Raw genomic sequence first — 23,106 nt, 5'->3', positions numbered from 1 at the left:
CAGCACGTGGACTTTCCATTGATATGCACATCCAGGAGGATCACAAGAAGAACAATTAGACATTGTCCTTTGAATAAGAGATCTTCAGGGTTTCTATTTCTTACAATATTGCCCAAGATTAGTCTCAAATATCATGATTTAACTAGTAATTCTTCGTGATATTGCAAAATTGACGCCCTCATCCATTCAATCTTAGGCATTTTCTCCCTTCTTTGTCATTCAAATTGTATTCTTCAGCGAGAATCTCACTCCACGTGAGGAAAATTAACAATTCGACAGAGATAAAAACGGAAAACAATCAGTGTGTGACTCTCAACACATGTCTCTGTGCTTCCCTCCAAATGAACTTACAACAATTGGCTTTGAGGGTGTGTTTTCTATCCACACATTTTCTGAATAATTAATAAAGGACCAAACACGCCGAAAGTTTCTCCTCCTTTCTCCCTCACACTAAATACTTTCACCTCCTGCATTCAATTCAAATCAATTCACTCGTGGTCACTTGAGGGTGGATATTTATGGGAATATCATGGTGTGGCGGAGGATCTGGTGGACAGTGATAAAATGCCCACAATCGGCCACGATAGCATCAGCTATTATTTTCTAATGATGCCTCGTTATTTCCAACCTCAATCTATTCTATTTGAAAAGGGAGGAAAACCCCATGGAAATGAGTTAAAGATGAATATGCGGCAAATGCCAATAACCCAACGACACTCTAAATGGATTTATTTGTCCATTTGTTTCCTATATAATCTGGATTATTTATGCTCAAGACTTTGTCTTCTTGCACCGCAACACATTCAGTCTGTGTGTGAAAATTCAATTTTAACTCGACATTGTTGCAGTTTTTCATGACTATAACATGCACACTGTGGCCAAAGAGGAAAAATTTATTCAGCAAACAATAAAATTCTTCTCCTTTGTCGCTACTTTTTCTTGCCGATTTCTTCACGCCTCACGCGCATTTGAGCAGCGAGATGGGAGCCAAAATGGCTTTTCCTTTCAATTTAAATACACATGCTAAGTGCACATTTCACCTTTCTGCAGAGTTTGATCTCGTCTTATTACTACCTTCATCTGCTCTACTCTCGATCTTTCGTGGCTTCTTAAGAAAAACATACATCCATCTCCCTGGGTCGTGTTATGTTTACGATGTGCACAATTTTCGCAATAATTGCTTCATTTTCTTAACCCCAAACAAGACGGAAAAGAGAGTCCAATGTTGAGAGAGAGAGAGAGAGGAAAAAAGGTCCCAGAGAGACACATTTATCGTATAAATACCTCATAAACTTGCTTTTGTTATCTGATCGCGTCAAACAAGAAATCCCGGTCATTTTGTCGACTTGGCCAACATGAAAAACTCTGCTCATAAGAGGAGGGATAAATGATTAAAGGTGGGCATAAAAAGGTAAGAAAATTTACAATAAAAATTAAATTCAGTTGCAGTGGAGAAATCGCGTATTTAGAGACTTTTTGCTCTTTCTCGCTCTCTTCCTTTTGCCATCTTCGTGCACACTCAAATACACTCTAAACAACATCTCTTGCAAAAATGATCAAAAAAAGACATATATATTTATATTGTTATATGAACTGCCAACATTTATGATGGGACATTTCATAAAGTCTTGTGTGCGCGCGCACAAGAAAGAAAAAGATGCCAGACTTGTGATAAAAGACATGCGTTGGTTATAGAAGGGATTTTTAAGTTTTCACTTCACGATCACTCGATTGCCATTTAGTTTTCAAGGAAGATCACAAGTAAATAAATCATCATTGATGTCAATAAGTAAATACAATTATTCCACATTTCGGTCAATCCCTTGTATTTCATCTTCTTGTGAGACTTTTCACAAGTCTCAGCATTAGCGCGCCCAAGAATCAGACGCAACATCGCGCGCTCCTTCCCATCAATGATCTTCCCATGTCACAAATTTGTACTTTTATGAATGGCAATGCGCTGCAGAAGGCATTCTGGCTGAAATTTATTATATGCGACAGCATTTTAGACGATCTCCAACCACTGTCTCTCTTTCTCAATCCAATAAATCCTCAAAACTGCTTCGCAAGACACACTTTATATGGGCAAAAGCCGAGCTCACCAGATAACTCGGGCGATTCAGTTGCAATAAATAACAACTCAATAAGATAGTGTATTACATGAAAATAATGATAAACATTTTACACCAAATAATTCACACCACAATCACACATCTTTTCACTCCTCAATGATAAGTTGTTCCGTGTGTACGGCGAAGAGACTTTCGCGAACAGCCTCACAAAGGAGTTCAGATGATTTGATTTCTTATCAATTTCTTATTTACCATCAATTTCCTATACCCAGAATTCTCCATAACAGCAAAAATTACATGAATTTTTCTTTCACCTCTTTTTTATGTGCGATTATGAAATTTCCCAGTAATCATAAAATATAAATTAAACACATTTGATATATGGCCATATTTTCTTTCCCACTTTTTTTTCTTCATTCACCTTTCAGAAGCGATTCATATAAGAAAGATAGAGATCTCTTTCTTAGTAAATCCAACTCCCAAGTTTACCCCTTTTTTTCTCTCTCCTAATAAAATTATTTATTTTCTAAAGAATTTCATTTATGATCGAGAGATTATATAGCGTCTGTTTCCCCTTCTTAATTATATGACCACAAGAGAAATTTCACTTACATAAGCATTTTCAAAGAATGAGTTAATAGAAGAAAATTACAAGAATAAGACACATTCAGTCGATAAATTTCTTGGCATTCTTGGCTCTCTCTATTCACAAAATTACAATTCTCTGCTAATTAAAGTCCTTTCGACTAATTGATTCAATTAAGTAACATGTGAAATTTCCTCTCCATTTTCATACACTCTCGATCTTCCCTCATGCAATTCTAATGCGATGTCTCAGCGAGTCCAAAAAGTTAATACGCGCTTGAGACACAATGGCCAATACACTCTGCAGGAGGATAACTAGTAAGATTCATTTGTAACACAAGAACATCTACAAATCGCTCCTCTTTGCCGGTCACGGACTTTTTTTTCGTCTCTCTCTCTCTCTCTCACTCTCCTCTTAATCTTATTTGCCTTCCTCCCCACGCGGAAAAATCACTGAACGCGCGGGGATGGGGATTTCAATTTAATGGGTATCTCAGTAAATTAGTACTTTAGTGAAATCTTCGCACACAGATGTCTCCCACAAACTCATAAATTTCTCCCTCAATACAATGGGGCGGTATTTCTTGTGTTCTGCGCACCATAAAGTCGACTCTTCACCATTGGAATTGCCGTGGTGGACAATGATGACACTGAAATCGGGGGACTTTCGGACCAGCGTGGAGTCACATGTGCTCCAACTTTGCATTGCTCCTTTTCGCCATTCTGCACACTCTTACTCTCCGGACTTCAGCCATGGGAGAAGAAGCTTCTGTTCCCAGAGTTTTACACAGAAATATAGCGAGACAAAAGTTTGTGGGGATTGAATTCAATAATACACTAAATCCAATGCTAATTCTACAATTGTTGACTGATTGAAATTAATGCAAAAACACGGACAAATTATCACTGTTCAGTGATTTAAACGAAGTATTCATATATTTTGGTGGATAATTATTTATTGGGAGGTTTTTAGATTCTCCACACTTGCTCATTGGTTAAATTGTGGTAGGAAAAAATACCAAAACAGGAAAATATATGAAAAGAAAACTTGTCGCAAGCTGGATTCGAACCTATGAACGCAATGCGAAGGAAAAAGTAGCAAACATGCAATATTAGCTGCTTTCCAAGCGAGTATTGTCGCAAATATGGTGAAAAATTACATTTTAGGCCTTAAAAAGTGTTCTCAAGAGAAGTTTCAAGCCCATGAATGGACATTAAAGCGCTAAAAAGAATGTTAGGGGAAAAAACTTCCTTTCCCTGAGAGAAAAGCAATTCCGAACGTCACATGGGATTATTAGAGAAAAGTCTTGAAGAGATTGAGGGAGAAATGCTGATATAAAGTCAAGGAAAATACCCGAAAAAGGAAAGAGTTGTGAAAAAAAAGTGAATCGCATGAGAATTGAACCCGCGACTTCACGATTCTGAAAACCGGCGCTCTACTTGTGCTGAATTTTCTTATGTGACATTTGCGCTCGGATTGAGAGTAAAGTTTGTCTTCTCTCCATTTTTAACAGTGTAATTTTTTCAAATATTTCTGTTACCTCCACAAAAAGGTATTCCTGCATCCACTGTTCTTCTGTCCAGATAGAATTTCCACCCAGCCAAAGGATCGCCAACAATTTTGGCGGAGTTTCTCTTCTTGGGCGCGAAATATTTTAGTTGTCTGCTTCGCGAAAAGGGCGCAAAAATGCGTGAGGAATGCTTGAAACCCGGACTAAAACGACTACTAGAAACTTTTTATCTTCTCTCATCTAATAAATAAAGAAGGTGCCATTTAGCCATTCGTGAATTCACAATGGGATTAGGGAGAGAGAGAGAGAGAGGAGCCCCAAAAGCATTGAAGGTGCAAAGTGTGGGTGATTTATGAGCCCACGAGGAGGACAGAAAAGTTCCACATGGGAACGATTTAGTGTAAACACACGAAAAATTACATGTGACTTTTCTGATTCACCATCAGCAGCATTTTCTCTCTCCATCTTCTACCATGATTGCATGGGGAATTTTTCCTAATAAGCTTCCGGAGTTGGAGAGGCACTTCGCTCCTCCACCATGGCTAATTTCTTCACTCGCGTGGAGTTTCTGCCACATTAATCAAAATATTAATACACTTCACCGACCCCGAAAAAAAGGGCAACCCACACACAAACACACACACACTGACTTCTACTCATATTTCAACTGACGCTCAATCGGAAGTGGTTAAACAGTCAGCTTCTGTCGTGGGTACAAGGAAACACGGGGGTGGCAATAAAACACAAGATTCTGACACCTTGCAAACTCTCCGCGTTTCGGGGAGGGGGTGAGTGGCTCGTGAAAATTGAGGGTAGTTGCAGCAAATTGCTTCATTTTACATAAATTTGCTTGGGCGATCACTCACGATGCGGGGTTGTGCTTAGAGTGGCGGAAAAGAAACCAACTCAGGCAAGAATACCACATCAAAGCAATATATGTATGACGTGAAGTATGCTCTTCATGTCTGCTAATCGCCGTCAAGTGCAATGTGAATATACAAAAGAGGTGTGATAGTTATCAAAAGGCATGTTGGAAAATTTGCAGCAATTTTTACATATATAAAGTCCCTCACAAAGCCCAAATCGTCGACAAATCTATGCTGCTGATAAAAAAAAACACTCGAATTTCATGTCAAAGGGTCACACTTTCGAAGAAATTTCTGCTTAGTAATTCAGGTCAAATTGAGGTTCAATTCCATCCACGGACTTAAAATGTATTACACAATGAAATGACGCGTGAGTTATTTTCTTGTCAAAAGACGGCAGTTCTCTAAATACTCTGCAATTATCCCTTTTGGCTTATCAACATATAACGATATACGGGGTTAAATTACTAAATGCCATACTTACATACTGATTTGTTGAGTCGATTAAGTCCATGAGTTGCCAAAAAATCGCATGATCCATTCGCCATCAGTGTGTTGTTTATCCATCGCAACCCAATGCAAGAAGGGAAGAGAAAGAAAGAAAGAGAAATTGGCATTAATTCGAATCTGTCAGAGATCAGTCGAAGTGATCCTTCTCCGCACTCGGAGGGACATAAATGGTCAATAAGGTAACAAGGCAAGTGAATAAAAGGAATCGATTAGTAATTGAAATGGGGGACTCTTTTCTCAACAGAGGAGGACTTTGTGTGCCACCGCCGAACCCCCAACAGTTCAGCCTCACATTTGCCCCCTCATGTGGAAAAAAAGAACGCGAGATCCAACAAGGTGATTGTGTTTCCCTTCTGGATTGATGGTTGGTAACATGTATTTTTGCATTTTGCTGCTTCTTTTGCACCTGTCGTCGATCTGCAACACGCGATCGCCGTCGTCTGGGGGCCCACTGTCTTGGGCCTTTTTGTATTGTACATCTTACAAACGCCTGAAGAAGGGGAGACACCGGCGACAAAGGCACCAATTTCCCACCGTATAGCAATTGCCAAGGAAATCCGATAATTGCCATCATCGAAATGACGAAAAACACTCCACCATCAGTACCATCCTCTTCCGCCAAGGGAATTTCTCTCTTTCTCACTCTCCCTTGACATTCTTAGGATATATACGTAACACGATGATGGGGTAATACGCATTGAGGACAGACGAGACCAACAATTGTGTGCAGGTGAAGCTGACCAATTTCCGAGCCACACAATTGTATGTGATTGTTCCATCTGCAAAATTACTCTATCATCTCACGTCTTCAGGAAGCACCAATTAGACAATTCACACACACGATTTCTTCACACCACAACCCCAGCAATTATCGCGAATCAATCATACTGGGATGGTCAAAAATTCCCCAAAAGATTTTCCACAATTCCTCTCTTCCACGCCATGCAACATTTCCTGTGTGAGCGCGCGGATAAAAGTGAAGATGGAATGATCAATGACCACTCATTAATCACTCCAAAAAGCCCACAATTTAAATATTCCCCTTTAATACATCACACAATTTAATTCGGCGTGAACTTCTTCATTCTCATGCGCAAATGTGCTTCTCTGGCTCAATCAATTTCGACGATCCGTGAAAGAAGAAAACGACTTCACAAAAAAAGAAGAGAAAAAAAAACCGCATTCGAAGAGTCGTTGTTTGAATTTAAAATTAAAATGAATTATTGTTTATTTAGACACAGAATGCGCAGAAGTCCAACTCGATTTCTTCTCTCTCTCTTTTTTCTTATTATCGAAAGGGAAGAGAGAGAGAAAATCCACCACAGAATCGTGGAATGTTTAACGCCTACGAATTTTCATCTTCATCGCATATTTCTTTATCTTATTTTTCGCCATTTTTTTCTCCTATGCAGGAACTTTGAAAGACGATAAAAAAAGAGATTCTTCATTATTTATTATTTCCCATAAACAACTTCTTACTGTGTTTTCTGTATTTCTTCAATTCACCCTTGCGCATTTGGTCTACTGAAAAGGTGTTTTGCCTCATTGCTCGATCTCATGCATGTTCAAAATGCACAAGAAGGAAAATATAGAGATTTATTGAGATCTGACTTTCCAAAAAAAGAAATCCGGAGAGAACAATTAAATAAATCATACATCAAGCGTTATATTTTATTCAATTTGAAAACTTTCAAATAAATTTGACGACTCAAAAATTCCAGCATTCAGCTAAATATCTAACCTTTCTGCACATTGCATGCTACTTTCTGTGTTTATGCATCTCTTCAGCTTCCCTTTTATCCCACCCAATATTATTGTTCAATATCTTCCTGATGATATTTTTGCTGCCCTCCCGCGATCCGGCAAAGAGACGACAAGGGCACGGGATGTCGTGCCGCGGAAAATATACAATCTCTCTGGGCGCCACTTGTGCGACTGGCATATTGGGTCTGAAAGGTATATCCCGGGCTCATCTCGCCGTCTCCATCTCACCATCCTTCCACGCTCTCTCTCACATAGCCCCATGAACATGAAGACAATTCCGATTGATTTTCCCTCCTGATATCGCCGGCGAGCCTCTCGCGCTCTCACTCCGATCCACTCCAGACTCCGCGAGGACTCGACGCCGCCACTTGGCGGCCCAATACAAAATATTCTGTTCCCTATTTGTTTCAAATAAGGCCACAAATAAATTATGTGAGTCAAAGGCACGACAAAAGATAATAAAAATTGAGACATTACTCGATTCTCATGTCATGAATTCCACCTCTTCCTCTGCATCCCCAGCCTCTCTCATTTAGCCTCTCTTGGCCAAAGCGAAATGCGCCATATAGAAAACGCTGCAATGTGCATCGCGAGCGGATCTCCTCGTCCCAATGATTACACTTTCGATTGCTGAGGAAAATTAAAGAGTGACACTCCTTTGAGTCACAGTTGACAGACAGACGGTTGACTCTTCAATTCAATTATCGCCTCAGGGAGACATTTATTGCCACGATCATTTCACCTGGACTCACTCTCTCTCTCTCTCTTCCCCGCCTCGTTTCTTCGGCAACTGGGAGGCGAATTTGTGAAAACCCTGAGCCGTGAAATATGCACCAGACAATTGTAGAACACACACAAACACACGGAGACTAAAAACTCAACACCCACTGGACAAAAATAGACTCAACACGCAAATCCAAATCTAGAAATTAATTACATATAATTTGATTGTAATAATATACTCACGCCCTTTAGGTGCATTATCACATTGTTGGAGATGTCATCGGCAATTTGGGAGATAGCGCGCATAGAAGAGTAATTATTCCACCCCAAACAGAAGCGCCATCATCATACAGGATTTCCACATTGTCATCGTCATTGTCGTTGGATTCGTTATATTTTGCCCCCAAAAAATCCATGTTATTGAGGTGTTATTAGTCGTATTTTCCACATGAAAAAGAGATGAGAGACAAACAAAGTCATTATATTTCCTCTCTGTACATTCAAAATTGTTCACTAATTCATAAATTTATTACAAGTTATTATCGACGGGTGAATCGAAAAGTATGGAAAGTCAAAATCGTCATTTTTTTCAAGAAAGAAAATTGAGAATTTAGCATTAATATCGCTGGGAAATTTGACGAATTTACATCAAAATTCTCAAAACACCTTCTAATAATAATTTTCAGAATTTTTTCAATAAATTTTACTGGTATTTCTTCAAATTTTCGACAAAAATATGGCAAATTTAATAGTATAACTTTAAATATTAATTACAAAGTCAATTTTTAATAGTTTTTGAGCACATTTTATTCAGAAAAGTTCTAAAAATCAACTTTTTCTTACTTAACATGATCTTTTCTTTAAACTTTTCAAGTAAAAAAATCAAAAGTCTTCTTCAAAGAGGCTTTTTATACATTTGACTACAATTTGAGACAATTTTCTTAGTCAAAATGTACAGCATAAACGATTATTAGTCGACTTTTGATAGTTTTCGATTCACCCGTCGAATATGAAATGTTCCAGAAATTACACCAATATAATTACCAACTGAGCATTTGGCCAGAATGACTCTGCCATCGACCTACAATTCGAAGAAACGACGACAATCTCCCACATTGATTTCCAATCGATAGCAAAGCCAAAAGAGTGCGTCAAAAAAACTGATAATCGCGGGACCCCAAAAAGGTATCCGACAATTAAATTCGACCTACAATCTGTTTGCCAACATTTTAGTTGAACAAATATTGAATAAACACACGCGGATGGATATGAAATGGAGGAGGGCGAAGAAGTAGAAGAAAAAACGCAGTTCACCTCAACCACAATTATATTATTTCCTCTCCTCCAGCAATCATATTTAAAACGGTCAACCATTAGCAGTCCATTACAATTACCATCACAGTTGCTATTATACTTTTCTGCTTGCCTAAATCCTCCCCCGAAAACACACAGAGTTGACGGTCTCTGAGTCCCACTTATGGCATTCATATCACCAAATACCATCGGCGCTTGCTTAAGTACGCACAGAGAATTTCACCATTTTGCTTGGGTGCATTTTGAGTTTGATAGAGAGAAAGAAGAGGACTATTTATTTACCCCCAGCATTAATTAATTTATGTCTCGTTAGTTTGGTCATTTCTCTCTTCACATTGTGCACTCACATTTTCCGAAGGAATGTTTTTTTTTCTCCCTACAACTAATGCCCTCTTAATTTGTTTAAGAGTGAGAAGATTGGAATTATACTCACTTCCCTACACCCATATTTTATATTTATTTAACTGCTTTTACTAGGAACGAGCTTTTAATTGCACCTTTCACAATTTTTATGTCATAATGCTATATTTTCTCTCTGGCTCATTCAATGTGGCAACTGTGTGTCACGAAGTCTCTTTAGAGATTCTTAAGGAAATATTTGGAAAGATTATATGGTTGAAATGCAGGTTCGTGGCGGTTGTTTCAGTACATTTTCTAGTGGAGAGAAATTTCAAGTTCACCTCCCAATGACGATTCGAACTTCACAAATAACCTACAGAACATTTGAGACCAATTTCTTCAAGGCTATTTTTTATTTTCCCCTCTTTCTATACACATTTTTTTTTAATCCCTCGCCACGAGATACGCCAATTGTGCGGCCACGAAATTCACTGAGAAAAAGATGTCACGTCAGATAGGACTAACAATGATAAATGAAGTTCATATGTGACCCTTCAGTTTGTCACACTATTTACTCTCAAAACTCTTCAAAACTCCATTCTCGGCCGCTGCCTCGGAAGAAATATACCAATTAAATTTCTCCGCAATTACACAATGTATGCAATTTCAATTACTCCATAAGGTGTTTATTGAAACATTCATGTAAATCAGCACCCAAGAGCAATTAAGATGCAACAATTTTATTTATACTTTCAAGACATTTTTTCACCAATGAACTATAAAATCAATGAATTATGTGGCTGAACATGAAACGCCCCAACCTTTCAATGCACACGTTAATTTTACGACCAATAGTCATGGATGAAATTTTGCATATTTATCTCTCATGTGCTTCAACTCCTCGTTTTCTCGCTCCTTTTTCGTCCACACAAGACATGGCTAAGTGCACACGTGTCTCACTATCACAAATGGTGCTATAAAGCATTGAGCTTTGATGCATAGAAACCCTAGAGAACAATAATAAATGTTTTGTGTTCATTTTCTTGAGCAAAACTTGTGATTAGCAACTAAATGACTGATCTTGGAAACGCAGAAGACCCACGATAACATCTTTCTCTCTCTCTCTCCCTTGGCAATCCACCTTTTTCCTTTTCCCAATCGCAAACCATCTCCCCCAATTTGAGGAGACATTCTCTTTTGGTTCAGTAGTTTGTTTAACATGATCAGAGACAAACAATCTGAAAATTTGTTCACAATATGAAATTATAACGTTCCTCCCTGCATTCTTTCTCTCCTTTTCTGTCTCCATTTGGCCTCTCAGTCGACCAAGAAACCTTTTTGCTCAGCTCTTTATCATCTCCTATTTTTCCTTATGTGCGCTCCTTCTTCGTCCCCCCTTTTTCCCAAACATTTTAGCCCATTTTGCACTGAAAAGAGCCCCCGAGACACGCAAACACTGGGGCAGATGTAAAAATTCAAAGCTGCTTCTTCGCCCTTTTTTTTGTCTTAATTGCAACCACTGCGCGCATTTCCCAATACTATATATATAAGATAACAACATCGTGGACAGAGGCATCAATAGCCCCTCTTAATTGGTAATTGGTCAAAAATTGTCCAGCACCTTGCAAATCGCAAACCAATTCTGCCAAAAAATCGCACAAAATCCCCCAATTTCATGACTCCTCATAAAATCATGTTAAGTGAAATCTGTGATATGTGTGAAAACCGGTGTAAACTTCAAGTTAACATCGCAATTAAGAGTGATATGAGAAGAGTGAAGATCCATTTTGTTTGCCATGGCTTTTTGTCAAATTCTCCTCAACTAATAAATAATGCATTTGAGAGCAATTAAGGTGGCAAAAAGAGAGTGATATACAATCTGATGAAAATTTAATTATACACATACGCTTTTTTTTCCTAACTTTTCTACTATAGTTACTAGTTTGGCTTCATTATTAATTTATTAATTTAACCCATCACATAAAAATAGTTCGTAGACATAAAAATTTTTCTCTCTTCACATTGAACAATGAAATAAATATTGCTCAAGTGTTCAAGTGTTCACAGAAAATGTTAAGAACAATCTGAAACACAGTTGTTTTGTTGTTAATTCAAAAATTTGCTTTTATCTTTAACTCTGGATTCACGAATCATGCCAAAATTTACCACTTTCAGCGTGTTCAAAGACAAATTCACTTAATTCAGGTAGTTTAAAAGACACATGAATAAAAATCGAGCTACAAAAGATAAACTTTGTTTCATGGGTTAATCAAGAGTTCTAACATGTGATTTACAAATTAAGCAATAAATATCATGGCTTCCGCCGAAGCAATATCCATACAAATTAATGCTATAAAGTTTTATCAAATACTATCAACGGGAATGCTGAAAGACCTGGAAGACGGACCCCTGACTGTGAAAATGAATTTTCTTGGCCGAACGCGCATGGTAGGAAATTTCAGATAAACCCCCTTTTTGCAATAATATTTGAATTCATTAAATTAATTGTATTATTTTTATACTCAAAAACACACACTTAATGTGCGTTCCGGGAGGGGAGGAAGTAAATAAGAGAGAGAGAGAAAGAGAGAGACTTTTAATAAGGCTTTTATAATATACTCCACTTAGCAAGTAATAATACGAGAGAAACACGGCTAAGAAAGGCTAATACCGTCGCAAATTTATGCTTTATAAGCCACTTTGCCTCCCTTACTCCCAAGTCTTCTTGCCTCTCCTCCTTTCTCTCCTCTCATCCCATCAGAGTGACTGCCTCAAGTACGCACAAATACGCGAGGGAAATTCCTATATTATTGTATAATTAAATTATTTAATATTTAATATACAAAAAATATGTATAATGAGACGATGAAGACACAAAAAGATGCATGAAATTATCTTTGCGTACTTGACTGATGGTGCTCTGTTCTCTTTTGTACAAATGCATATTCGTTTGCATGTTTATGGGTTTCTTCTTCTCTTAATAAATTTATATAAAAGTAATTTTTTTTCATACCTCCTCAGGGTATTCCTATTATACCTCCAATTCACAATCCATCTGCTCAGTGTGGTGTGGTGTTTTTGTTCTCAATCTAGCCACAAATATAATTAATTTTTCCACCACTCAGTCAATGCTTATGCGCGGATTTTCTCTCTCTCTGGCGCCACTGTTTATAATTCCATCGAGATAATTGTAATTAGAGGCGCAAGTGTATTGAGGATTACGCTCAGCCCATCTTCTTCTTATTGTCCTCCTCAATTTCAACCCCAAACGCGCACAAAGTGCTTCAATTTCGCATGCAACGTCAATTAAATGCATCCCGCAGATATGATATTGTGTTCACAAAACTTACTTTGAATTTGCACACAAAATGCACAAAACACTCACCGTTGTTGGATCCTGCAAAGAGAGAGAAAAAAAGAAGAATATAAATTGAAGATAATTAATAAACTTGTTAGTGTTGAGTATTTGTTACGAAAAATTAAATAATCAACACATCATACTTGAAAGTCATCATCAAAAATCCACCCCCTTGATTGACTGCGTGATAATACAAAATAATATGGCCAGATAAAGAGTGGCAAATGAATAAATTAACAATATATTTTTCATCATGTGAAACACAAGAACGATTGATAGAAATCTAAACGTTTTAATAATTTTAACACAGAAATAAGAACAACCCTCCCTTTATCGTGCACATTCATCATTTGTGTTACTCATTTTTCGCATCGGCAGAAGTACATCGACTTTTTTTGCCACTTGTACAGTCTCATGACAAATATATTGAAGCTGTCCCACTTTTAGCAGATGAATTTGAATAGTTGTAAGTTCCAGAAGACAATCACGACTTGTGATTAGATGCTTTTCTTGGCAATTGCTCATCAATTCTCATCATGACACTGTAAATTTAAGGCATATTCAAGGGCTCCTTTTCCCGCCAGTCATCATTTGGACTCTTTTTGACCTCAGAGTGAGACAGTAGATTAGATTAGATTAGATTAGAAATGGGGGTGGTACAAGAAATTCTTGCTCCACGGCATCCAGGCCATCTGACGGGCCCTTTATGCATCCCCAGGAAAATTTCCCATTTAAGGGCCAAGATCCAAAGCTAACCAGTCATCCAGTTACCTTTCAGACGGTACAGCTTTGGCCTGTGACTTTCATTGATATCTTATTTTTATTTATGTCGTCCCTCTCCCCCGGTTATCCTCTGATTTTTTCCCACTCAGAGGGCAAGGCTTTTCAAGTGAGCCAGTCAAATTCACAGACTAGCAGAGCTTGGCCTTGGGCGTGTTTGCAGACGATATCGCCTATTTACAAGCGACACCAGTCTGGTAGTGTGCCCATCTATAAGTAAGGACAGATGCGAAATACACTTCCACAGAAGTTTCTACTTCAGTTGGAACATTTAACAGCAACCTTAAATTGGGCTAGAGTGAGACAGTAAAAGAGAGAGAGAGAGGACAGAGCCCATTTGTACTGCATGAAACTTCACAATATTATGACTTGAATATGCCAAAATGTTTTCATATCAAAGTCATATCAGGAATCGTGTTGGGGGTAATTAAAAACATGCTCTGGCAGCTTTTAATTACGCAATGCATAAATTATTCATTCGTCTCACAGAAAACTCGCATATTTTTTTTCTCTCTCCTTTCCCCTGCAGCACCACCCCTTTGCCAAAGAGTCGCCCCTCGAGCACATGACATCATGTGAAATGCTACCTATAAGCTATTTTGTGTTTTACACGACGATGGAACAACCGATAGTGGTGAGATGTGGAAAGTATGCTCAACATATCGATACAATGAGAGATATGGAAAGGTTCTTGAGGGTGGCGGAAAACTTGGCTGTCTTGCTGCAATTCTGTAATACAAGTTTTCGCTATCGTGCACTCATTCTCACGTGTTTCACGTTGTAATTCCCAGCTGAGACTCACGTGAAATCACTGATGGAATTGGGCATCGCGGCGCGCTTCAGAGGGAGTGAGAAAATTCGCCCCAAAACTATACTATATAGAGGGCAGAAAAATGACCCAAAATTATATTCTGACATGTCACTTAAACGCTCATTAATAATACTTTCAATCATGGAGCTCATTTCGCCCTCACTTAAACCACGATATTCATCATCCTCACAATATCTTCAATTACACTTTCCATGCATGAATGTTTCATGAAAAAGCTCAGGGTGGAAAAAAACGTTTCCACCCTCGTCCTCTTGGCCAGGGAGAAATGCCATCCAGGTGATGTATTTATTGTTTTCTCAACTTCCTCCCACATTTTCGGCCTGTCTCACTGCATGAATGTCAACAGTCAAATAGCGCCATCAGAGTGTCTTATCGCCGCGTGTCCATCGGCGTGTCGTGTGGAGACGATATCAACCCTGTGAAAGCCATGGCGGAGAGCATAGGAAAATACCCTCATTCATGGGGGCGTTTCTATGGGTTAATTGGAAAATTAAATTTCATATCTATGATTTGTTGAAACTCACGCTGCGCTCTCCATCAATTCATCATCATCAGACTGTGTTTCCCAATCCTTTGGCGCCTCCTCGGGGCCTCTCAAAATCAATTTCATTCGTACAGCAGCACAACTCAGAGTGGCTGCGTATATGAAATCATGATGTGGTGAGGAGAAAAAAAAAACACACACGCATATCGAAATAATTTCTTCCACAATCATAATCAAGCCATCAGCATCAACCATAAAATTATATTTAACCAACATCGCAGCAGCAGCGGAATGGAGTTATGTGTAGAAGCACCACAAGGCGATATACAAATTAATTTAAACTTGTATTATTATTGCTATTATTGGAGTGTTCACTGCCCATTTCGCGCAGGGCACAAAAAAAGAGAGAGGAGCACATCATCAGCAATCAACGTGCATTGATTACTATGACCACGACAATATGGGAAGCTCATGATGATGGGAACAATTTCCATGCGTCGAGGGATTGCTTTTCCACCAGCGCGAATATCCATTGCGATTAATGCCAAAACTAATAACAATGTAATAAAATACACCCAGTAAATTGATATTGAGCTCTTAAATGCGCACTAAATTGAGCATGCGAAGTGGAAGAGATTGGAGTCGACAAACAGAAGCCGGCCGACAAATGATCGTTTGCGATGTTGAAAAAAATCGGGATAATTTTGCTATTAACTTCTCCATGAAGGCTTATCTTTCTCAATAAACTCACAGAACTCATTGCGATATAGATAAAGTCACATTAAATCAAGATTACACCAGAGATTTTCCGCCTCTCCACTTTTTATCAGCACACACATTTGCATCTCTCTAAATCCATGCCGAATTGCGCGCTCTCTAAAGTGCATCTAATGGCGCACATTGTGGCTATTAAAATTGACATTTTGCAAAACAACCCAGTAAAACCCAGCAAATGCTCCATTGAAAAATGAAATTCATCTCAGCTCAGGGAGGAGGAAAATTAAGTGAGCAAGCCAAGTGTTTTCATTGCGGGTGCGTACAAGAAAATATTCGCATAATGCAATCAAGACGCAAACACCACAATTTGCTGATAAAGTATGAAGCGTATCATAATTAATTTAATATTTATTAATAGAAATTTCTATTATTCACTAAATCAATCTATTAAAGTAACAACATCTATTAGTATATACGCACATACGGGAGTCTGTGAATGGGTGTTTGCTGAGGCCCCAAGAGTGAGTGAGGAAAATATGAACTCATATTACAATATTTATATTCATAATTTACCATGCGAGAAGGCAAACGCACTTCACAATTTGCATTTCACTTGATGGATTTGATGGAAATCATCAGGCCGCGCGCGGTGTGCGTAATAGTATATTTTTCTCTCTTATTTTCTATTTATTTTTATTTGCATATAGAATGTTTCATGCGAGAAAACAATAAATCATACAATGTATATAGAGATGTGTATAATTTCACCATTCTTACCCCAATTCATGTGATTTTTTCATCCATAGGATGCCCAATGAGATGAAGATGGTGTGTTTTCATGCTCAATTTTAACGCGAGAGAGGGATAATTGCTTGTTAAAGAGATGGAGGAAGTGGAATTTTTCATTCATTTTTCACTGTCTCGCTACTTTGTATTCTAAAAATCAAAATCCGCGAGGCTTTTGCCCAACAATTGAGCTAAAATTATTACAAAGTATGCAAATGGCAAGATTCGGTGGAATGGTGGAGAGAAGATACTCATGATATGGGTAGAGTTCTGACGTCTCAGTCACAGTCAGTGTGGGCTTTGATTGGCGACACTGAGGGGTGGTTTGTTCGCCTTTCGTTTCCAACACACGGGCATCTTCGAAACATGACAGCACCCCAAGTAATTTACGATTGCACATCGGATCCATCTTCTGGCCATACGTCTTGCCTTGTGTGTGCAAGACTACAAGAATGGTCTTGATGTATGTTCCCGGCTGCGCCTCTCTTGGCCACAATTCCGAGTCCTGTGGCCTGGAGAACTATGGTGGAATTGTACACAGGAGGCCCACCACTTTCCTTTCCCCACCACCCAGGATTGCCACGTTATCGGGCATAGAGGCTCATGACACCACAGTGTTGCAGTTTCCGTATCTTCCCTGCCACACGCACAAGGCATATGTAGGCTCCAATGAGAGGGCGCAAAAGGAGCAACGAGACTCCGGACATGACGGAGGCAAGGCAAAGTTGCATGTCTGTCAGTGAATGCGGCTGAATTGTAATTGATCGAATGAATTTATTGCTGCTCCTCTCCTGTCTTTGCGCCACAAACTTAAGGGACACACGATAGTCTACGCCGGGGACACGGGGATAAATTCAAATTGAGTTGTATGCCATGCACTTGTTCACCCATCTAAGAGAATTACTCTATCGATCTGGGGGCTCTTTTGCCGCCCAATATATACATCTACATGTGAGCGCATTATTATCGTGTGAATGGAGCTGAGCGGGGAGAGGAGAGCCGGGAGATGAGCCTTCAATCGCGATGCATCTATTATATTTTGTTACTTGTACTCCCATTCATTGCACCAATTGTACAAATGCAAAGTTCCACCGCTCAATTCAATGGGCTTCTCTCTCTGTGGCATGAATGGATGTGAAGTTGAGAACAGAGAGTGATAAAATCGATGCAATTGTCTTATTGAGAATTGTCGTCTCAATTTGATTTCTCTCTTTCGCAAAACCTTTTTTGCCTTCAATAGAGGCATTTTACAGTTTCTTGCACATTCCACAGCTCCAAATACCCATGTTTACCCCTTTTGCTGGGATGTTATACATGCATATACAGTATTATTAATCTAAATTTCAGTGAATTTCTCGTCACTTTTTCCCCTAATTTCCTCTCTCTCTGTCCATGGCGTGCACACAAGAGACACTTTTGTGCCACTTTCTATGCCGTTTGACTTTGGCGAGAAGTGACGAAAAATGAACGCCACATTTACGCTATTTAGTGTCACACAAGACATATTTATGCGTCACGCGGAGAACTCCTCAACTTCACTGGGATGTAGAGGAACTTCATTGGATTATGCGAGATCGAATGGGTGGCGAGAAATGAGTTGATTTATATTCCATCTGTATTTCAATCTGTGAGCACTTTCCGGAAGATGAGTTTTCTTGGCACACAAATTTCTCCCTCCTAAATTGCTTGACATCATTAGAGAGAGAGAGAGAGTCTGAGAGAAGGTATAAAGATAACACTTTTGCCACAAAATTCTTCGTATTTCACGAGGAATAATATTTTAATGTATTTTTAGCAAAAGACTTGAGAGACATCTTCTTGATGACTGGCGGGTGTGAAAGAATTTTCCTCTGAGACAGTGCGAGAGAGAGTTCAATAATTTTTTCACATGCTATCGCACTTCTTACGTGTCAAGCTAATTGATGGTAGAATCTACATACGCAGAATTAGTCGACAGTCCTAAAATACAGATAAATCATTTAGAAATGATTAAACGACGCTCTGTTCGCTACACGAGTGGTGAAATGTGATTAATGGACGTCTCTGGGGGAATGGTATTTTCGGCGGGCGTTCTGAAGGAGGAATTTTCTTCAAACACATCACCAGGCGTCTCCATGGCTCACACGTCTCAATTTTCCAAACCCCGCCATATGAAAATTAAAGTGTACTTCATCGCGAAATGACTCAATTCCCCAACAACAATTGTTGGCAATTGTCGGCGCAATGCCTCTTAATCAAAGACTGTTGGCAGTTTATAAACGTTTTCTTTTTACCCTGGATGATCATCGACCACCACTTGGGATTACGTGCAAAGACAAGATATTTTTTGCGCGCGCGGGCGAAGAAATAAAGTGATTAAGTTAAGGAGTTAAATTGCTACTTCTGTGGATTATTATTGCACATAAAAACTCTCCCTGACGTTCAACTATTGGCAACTTTGCATAAAATACCACCAATTCACCAATTATCAACAGTGCAAATATTGCTGAGGAGACCAAAAAACAGAAAAACGAAACCATGTGTATTTTTATGGGGGAAGTGAATTCTTTAAAATTAATATTTATGGAATAAATTACTTCCAGCACTGTAAGTTACAACTGTTCAGAGTGACTTAATTAATATTGTTTAACAAAAATGGAATATGATTTTATTTCTCTTTTCTTTCTCTCTCCCTCACACTTTATACCATCTCACATCTTATACTGTCTTGTTGAGCAATTAGGAGAAACAGTAAAAATATTTGTTTTCACGTTGTTTCTCTTAATTAAATTGTGAGGTGATTCTTTTTTTTTCAAACCTCCACAAGAAACCATCCTCAAGAGGCGCACAACAAATTTCTTATTTATTATTTACCATTCTATAGTTTATTAGTTCAACCCTTTAGGGCAAATTTGTATATATGCTTTGGTTTCCGCTCAGAGAAAGGAAGTCAAAAGAATGGTTGACTTGAAAAAACTTCGCAAATTCCTCTCAATGATTGTTATATATTTTCTAAATTGTGAATTTATTTCCCTTGGCACACGAACTTCTTGTCCACAACCATTAATTCTGTGAGAATTAGTGAACTGAGCTCTAATTTTTCAATCAACTGTAATGATATATGGTGTCATTTATTTCTTTTCTTGTATTATCCAAAACCATCTGCCCACTGGGCTTCATTGAGTGTCTCTCTCTCTCTGTGCATCTGAATGGATTTTGTGTGTGGTATAGTTTGGGGAAAAAGGGATATAAAAAAGAGGCACAAACAATAACTCTTGTCTTGAAATCACCAACATAAAAGCCACCATTTGAATATGCCTCGAAGCTATTGGAAGAGTGTCATGAGACATGGTAAAAAGCATACAGAGGAAACCGACCTCAATTGTGGTCCATTTGGTAGTTGAAATTAACAGCTAGTAAGGCTAGTAATCAAATTAAATGAAACGTAACTTTTGTCATTAATAAATCTACTAAAAATCCTCATGTTGCCTTCTTGAATTCAACGTCTCCCCCAAAACTTTTCATGGATTTCCTGTCTCTGACAGACAAAAGAAACAAACACCTCCTCAACAGGCCATAAAGCATTTTTAACAGACATCCTTGAAAAATTCATCAAGTCTCTTTTGCAAAGAAAACACCTGGAATTGTCCTGTTAATTGTGCCATATGAGTGAATCATCGAGGGGTGGGGAAGAATGGCGAGTTGGCAAAGGCATAGCAAGTGCAATAAAAAGGAGGGAGAAAAGCAAAAAAAGGCACAAATATTTTATTAAGTATTTATCCAGGCTTTTATATTATCTCCTCACAAGCACTAAACTCATTTATTGAGGTGTCATTAAATTTTTAATAGTTGACCATCGTGATTTGATGGCTATCTCACTCTCCATCTGAGTCGCACACACTTTTATATCCACCGCGACACTATATGCCACCCCAGATGAAGGTAACAGCGCGATCAAGAGTGACACAAAGGCCTCAAGACATCGCCCAGGGATGTCAGGACAGAACGACTTACAACAAATCAAACAAGCCAGCAACAGCAAAAAAAAAACCCCACCGCCACTCTCAAATAAATGTGCATTCAGTGACAATAATTATAGCATTAAATGCTTGTTCCATTCTGTCAACTTTGACTTTAAAATTTTCGTCTCGAAATGTGAAGAGAAAAACATCCAGGTTGCACATAACGAGGCACTTACGCTGTGTTTTACAACGAGTCAATTGATCAACAACACTTTGGACAAAGAACAAAATCCACCGCCTAATCTCATGTTGAAATCATTTTGCTGCAAGGAGACATTGTAAATGAGACATTAAACAATCCATTTATTAATCTACATTTGCAATTTTCCTCCTTCAGGTCAAAATACAACTTGACGTATTGTCACAACACTGCAGATTGACTGGTGGAAGTGCGAGCAAAAATGATCATTAACCTATACTCAATTACAGTGACTCCCAATCAAATAGCGCCACCCGAGGCTCTCAGACATATCGATGTCTTAAAGAGGTCTGAATTTTTCCACCAATCTTCCCTCATTAATAAGTATTAACCATGCCAAATTTGAAGCTATTCTGTCTAATCCTCAATCCCTTTCTGGTATCAAAACTGAACCAAAGCAGTAATCACGCACTCAAATATGGATCAGCCATAATTCGTGGCTGAATTGGCGCTGTACACACTCTGGGGTTGTTCCTCTTTGTCGACACTAGCGACAATTTGACTTCGTGTTCTGCTCTCAACTTTCAATTACGATTAAATTGCGAAAATGGAAGATTTGCGGAAGAATTTCATGATTTTGAGATCCCACGAAATCATTCGCAACAGAACCGCCATTTTGTCCGTTTTAAGTTGTGCAATATTTCGGCAGAGCGCGCCGCCGTCGAGAACCCCATAAATATCGGTTGAATCTTCGATATATCGAGGAGTAAGTAGAGATTTATGGCTCAAAGAGCTGTTTCGTGGATCACCAGCAATTCTGTAATCACTCTTATTCCGTCATGTCTGCTTCTAAGATCCTTTTTAATAACGTGAGGAATAGATTTTATGAGTCGGCGGCCCTATTTGATTCGGAGTCACTGTAGATACTTTAGCACACATTCAGCTGACAAAGGGTCCACAATTCACAAATACCACACCGTTTTATTTATGCTTAGACTGTAAATCTATCAGTGGAAACAGTGTAAGGCATCCCTAAACAAGTTCTACCTTGTGAAAATCAAATAAAAACCCTACCAGCTAAATTCAGAACGGACGATCAATTCCCTGAATGTGCGCCCAACAAGCGAGCGAATAAATTTTCCATTGAAAATCCATAAACACCTTTCAGCGGGTGGAGTGGAGTACATGTTCTACTATTTGGCATGTATTGGAAATTTATTTGTACACAAAAAAAGGATTATAGTTTTGCATCCACTGCGCTCTTTTTCCCAATCTCTCCCTCTCTCTCTCTCTCTGGCTCACCACCTCTTCTTCCGTACCGATGACTATGCCGGATAGGAGATGACGATGTGGGGAAAGAGTGCGAAGTTATGTGTGGTGCCTTGAGTGCATTTGCTTGTAATGGACCTTCTTCACAGCGTGTTTTTAAGGGTGAAACAAGGCCGAAAACCAATTCTTGATCCACTCAACAACAATGTTCCAAAGTCAATTGTTTAAGTGTGTAAATCGATATATAAGTAACTATAAAATTCATCACCTCACTTAACATACAGGAGAAGAAATATTGTGTACATCGCGTTTCTCATTTGAACTGAATTCGCGCGATATTTTCTTACTCTTTCTCTTAACCTGCCAGTCAGCGAGAGTCCTTTTATTGATCTCAAAACATTATAAGGTGTTATACAGTCCGCATCAGTGGGAATTCTAGTCATCCTCCGGAGAATGAACGCAAAGGCAAAGGCAAAGGCAAAAATGGTTGGGAATTGAAAGATTCCGTGGTGTTAAAATGCCGTGGAATATTCTCATTTGATTATCATGGAGTTGAAAAGAAAATAATTAATTAGTTAATTAACAAGCAATTGCCATGTATTGTGCCTCCCAGAATCTCTTATGTGCGCACACTGTCTCCACTCGCGGAGACTAATCGACAATTTACTTAATCACGCATGCAAATTTATACGTAAATCTTCAATTCTCAGCCATCGTCCTCCGCACAAGTCAAATCGACGGAATTGCCACCGCAATGCAAGGAAAGAGTGCAACCTCTTGAGACTCTCGCCATGAGACTTCTAAGGCCATTTCACCCCGCGCAGTGAGTTTCGCTGGAGCAAAACTAACCATTCCGATCCGCCTTCTTTCCTCAAGATTCAGACGCTCTGATTATCTGATTTGTTGTCTCTATAATCCATTTGAAAGTTTATCGCGTACTCAGTGAGCTTCACTACTCCTTCTTTCTCTCTATTCTCTTCCCATCTCCGCGGACAATTTTACCTTCAGCATCTTCTTTTGTATCTCACGTATTGGCCTCAACTATTATGTAGAGAA

At 38.8% G+C, this 23,106-nt stretch overlaps 1 protein-coding gene across 1 annotated transcript in view; it reads right to left on the bottom strand.

Annotated features, from left to right (window-relative positions):
• LOC132260780 (uncharacterized) overlaps positions 1-23,106 on the bottom strand; it is a 76,255-nt gene that overhangs the window by 10,553 nt on the left and 42,596 nt on the right. Inside the window, exons 6-9 of the mRNA XM_059759110.1 lie at positions 16,846-17,161; positions 15,179-15,290; positions 13,070-13,081; positions 7,537-7,675 (exon numbers count right to left, since the gene is read on the bottom strand). Coding sequence (XP_059615093.1) covers positions 7,537-7,675; positions 13,070-13,081; positions 15,179-15,290; positions 16,846-17,161 — 579 coding nt within the window. The remainder of the gene's footprint in view (positions 1-7,536; positions 7,676-13,069; positions 13,082-15,178; positions 15,291-16,845; positions 17,162-23,106) is intronic.

Source organism: Phlebotomus argentipes, unplaced genomic scaffold (genome assembly GCF_947086385.1).
Source record: "Phlebotomus argentipes unplaced genomic scaffold, Phlebotomus argentipes genome assembly scaffold_18, whole genome shotgun sequence".
Lineage (NCBI taxonomy): Eukaryota > Metazoa > Arthropoda > Insecta > Diptera > Psychodidae > Phlebotomus > Phlebotomus argentipes.
The sequence above is the reverse complement of the archived record's forward strand: the minus strand, read 5'-3'. Positions and strand labels throughout refer to the sequence as shown.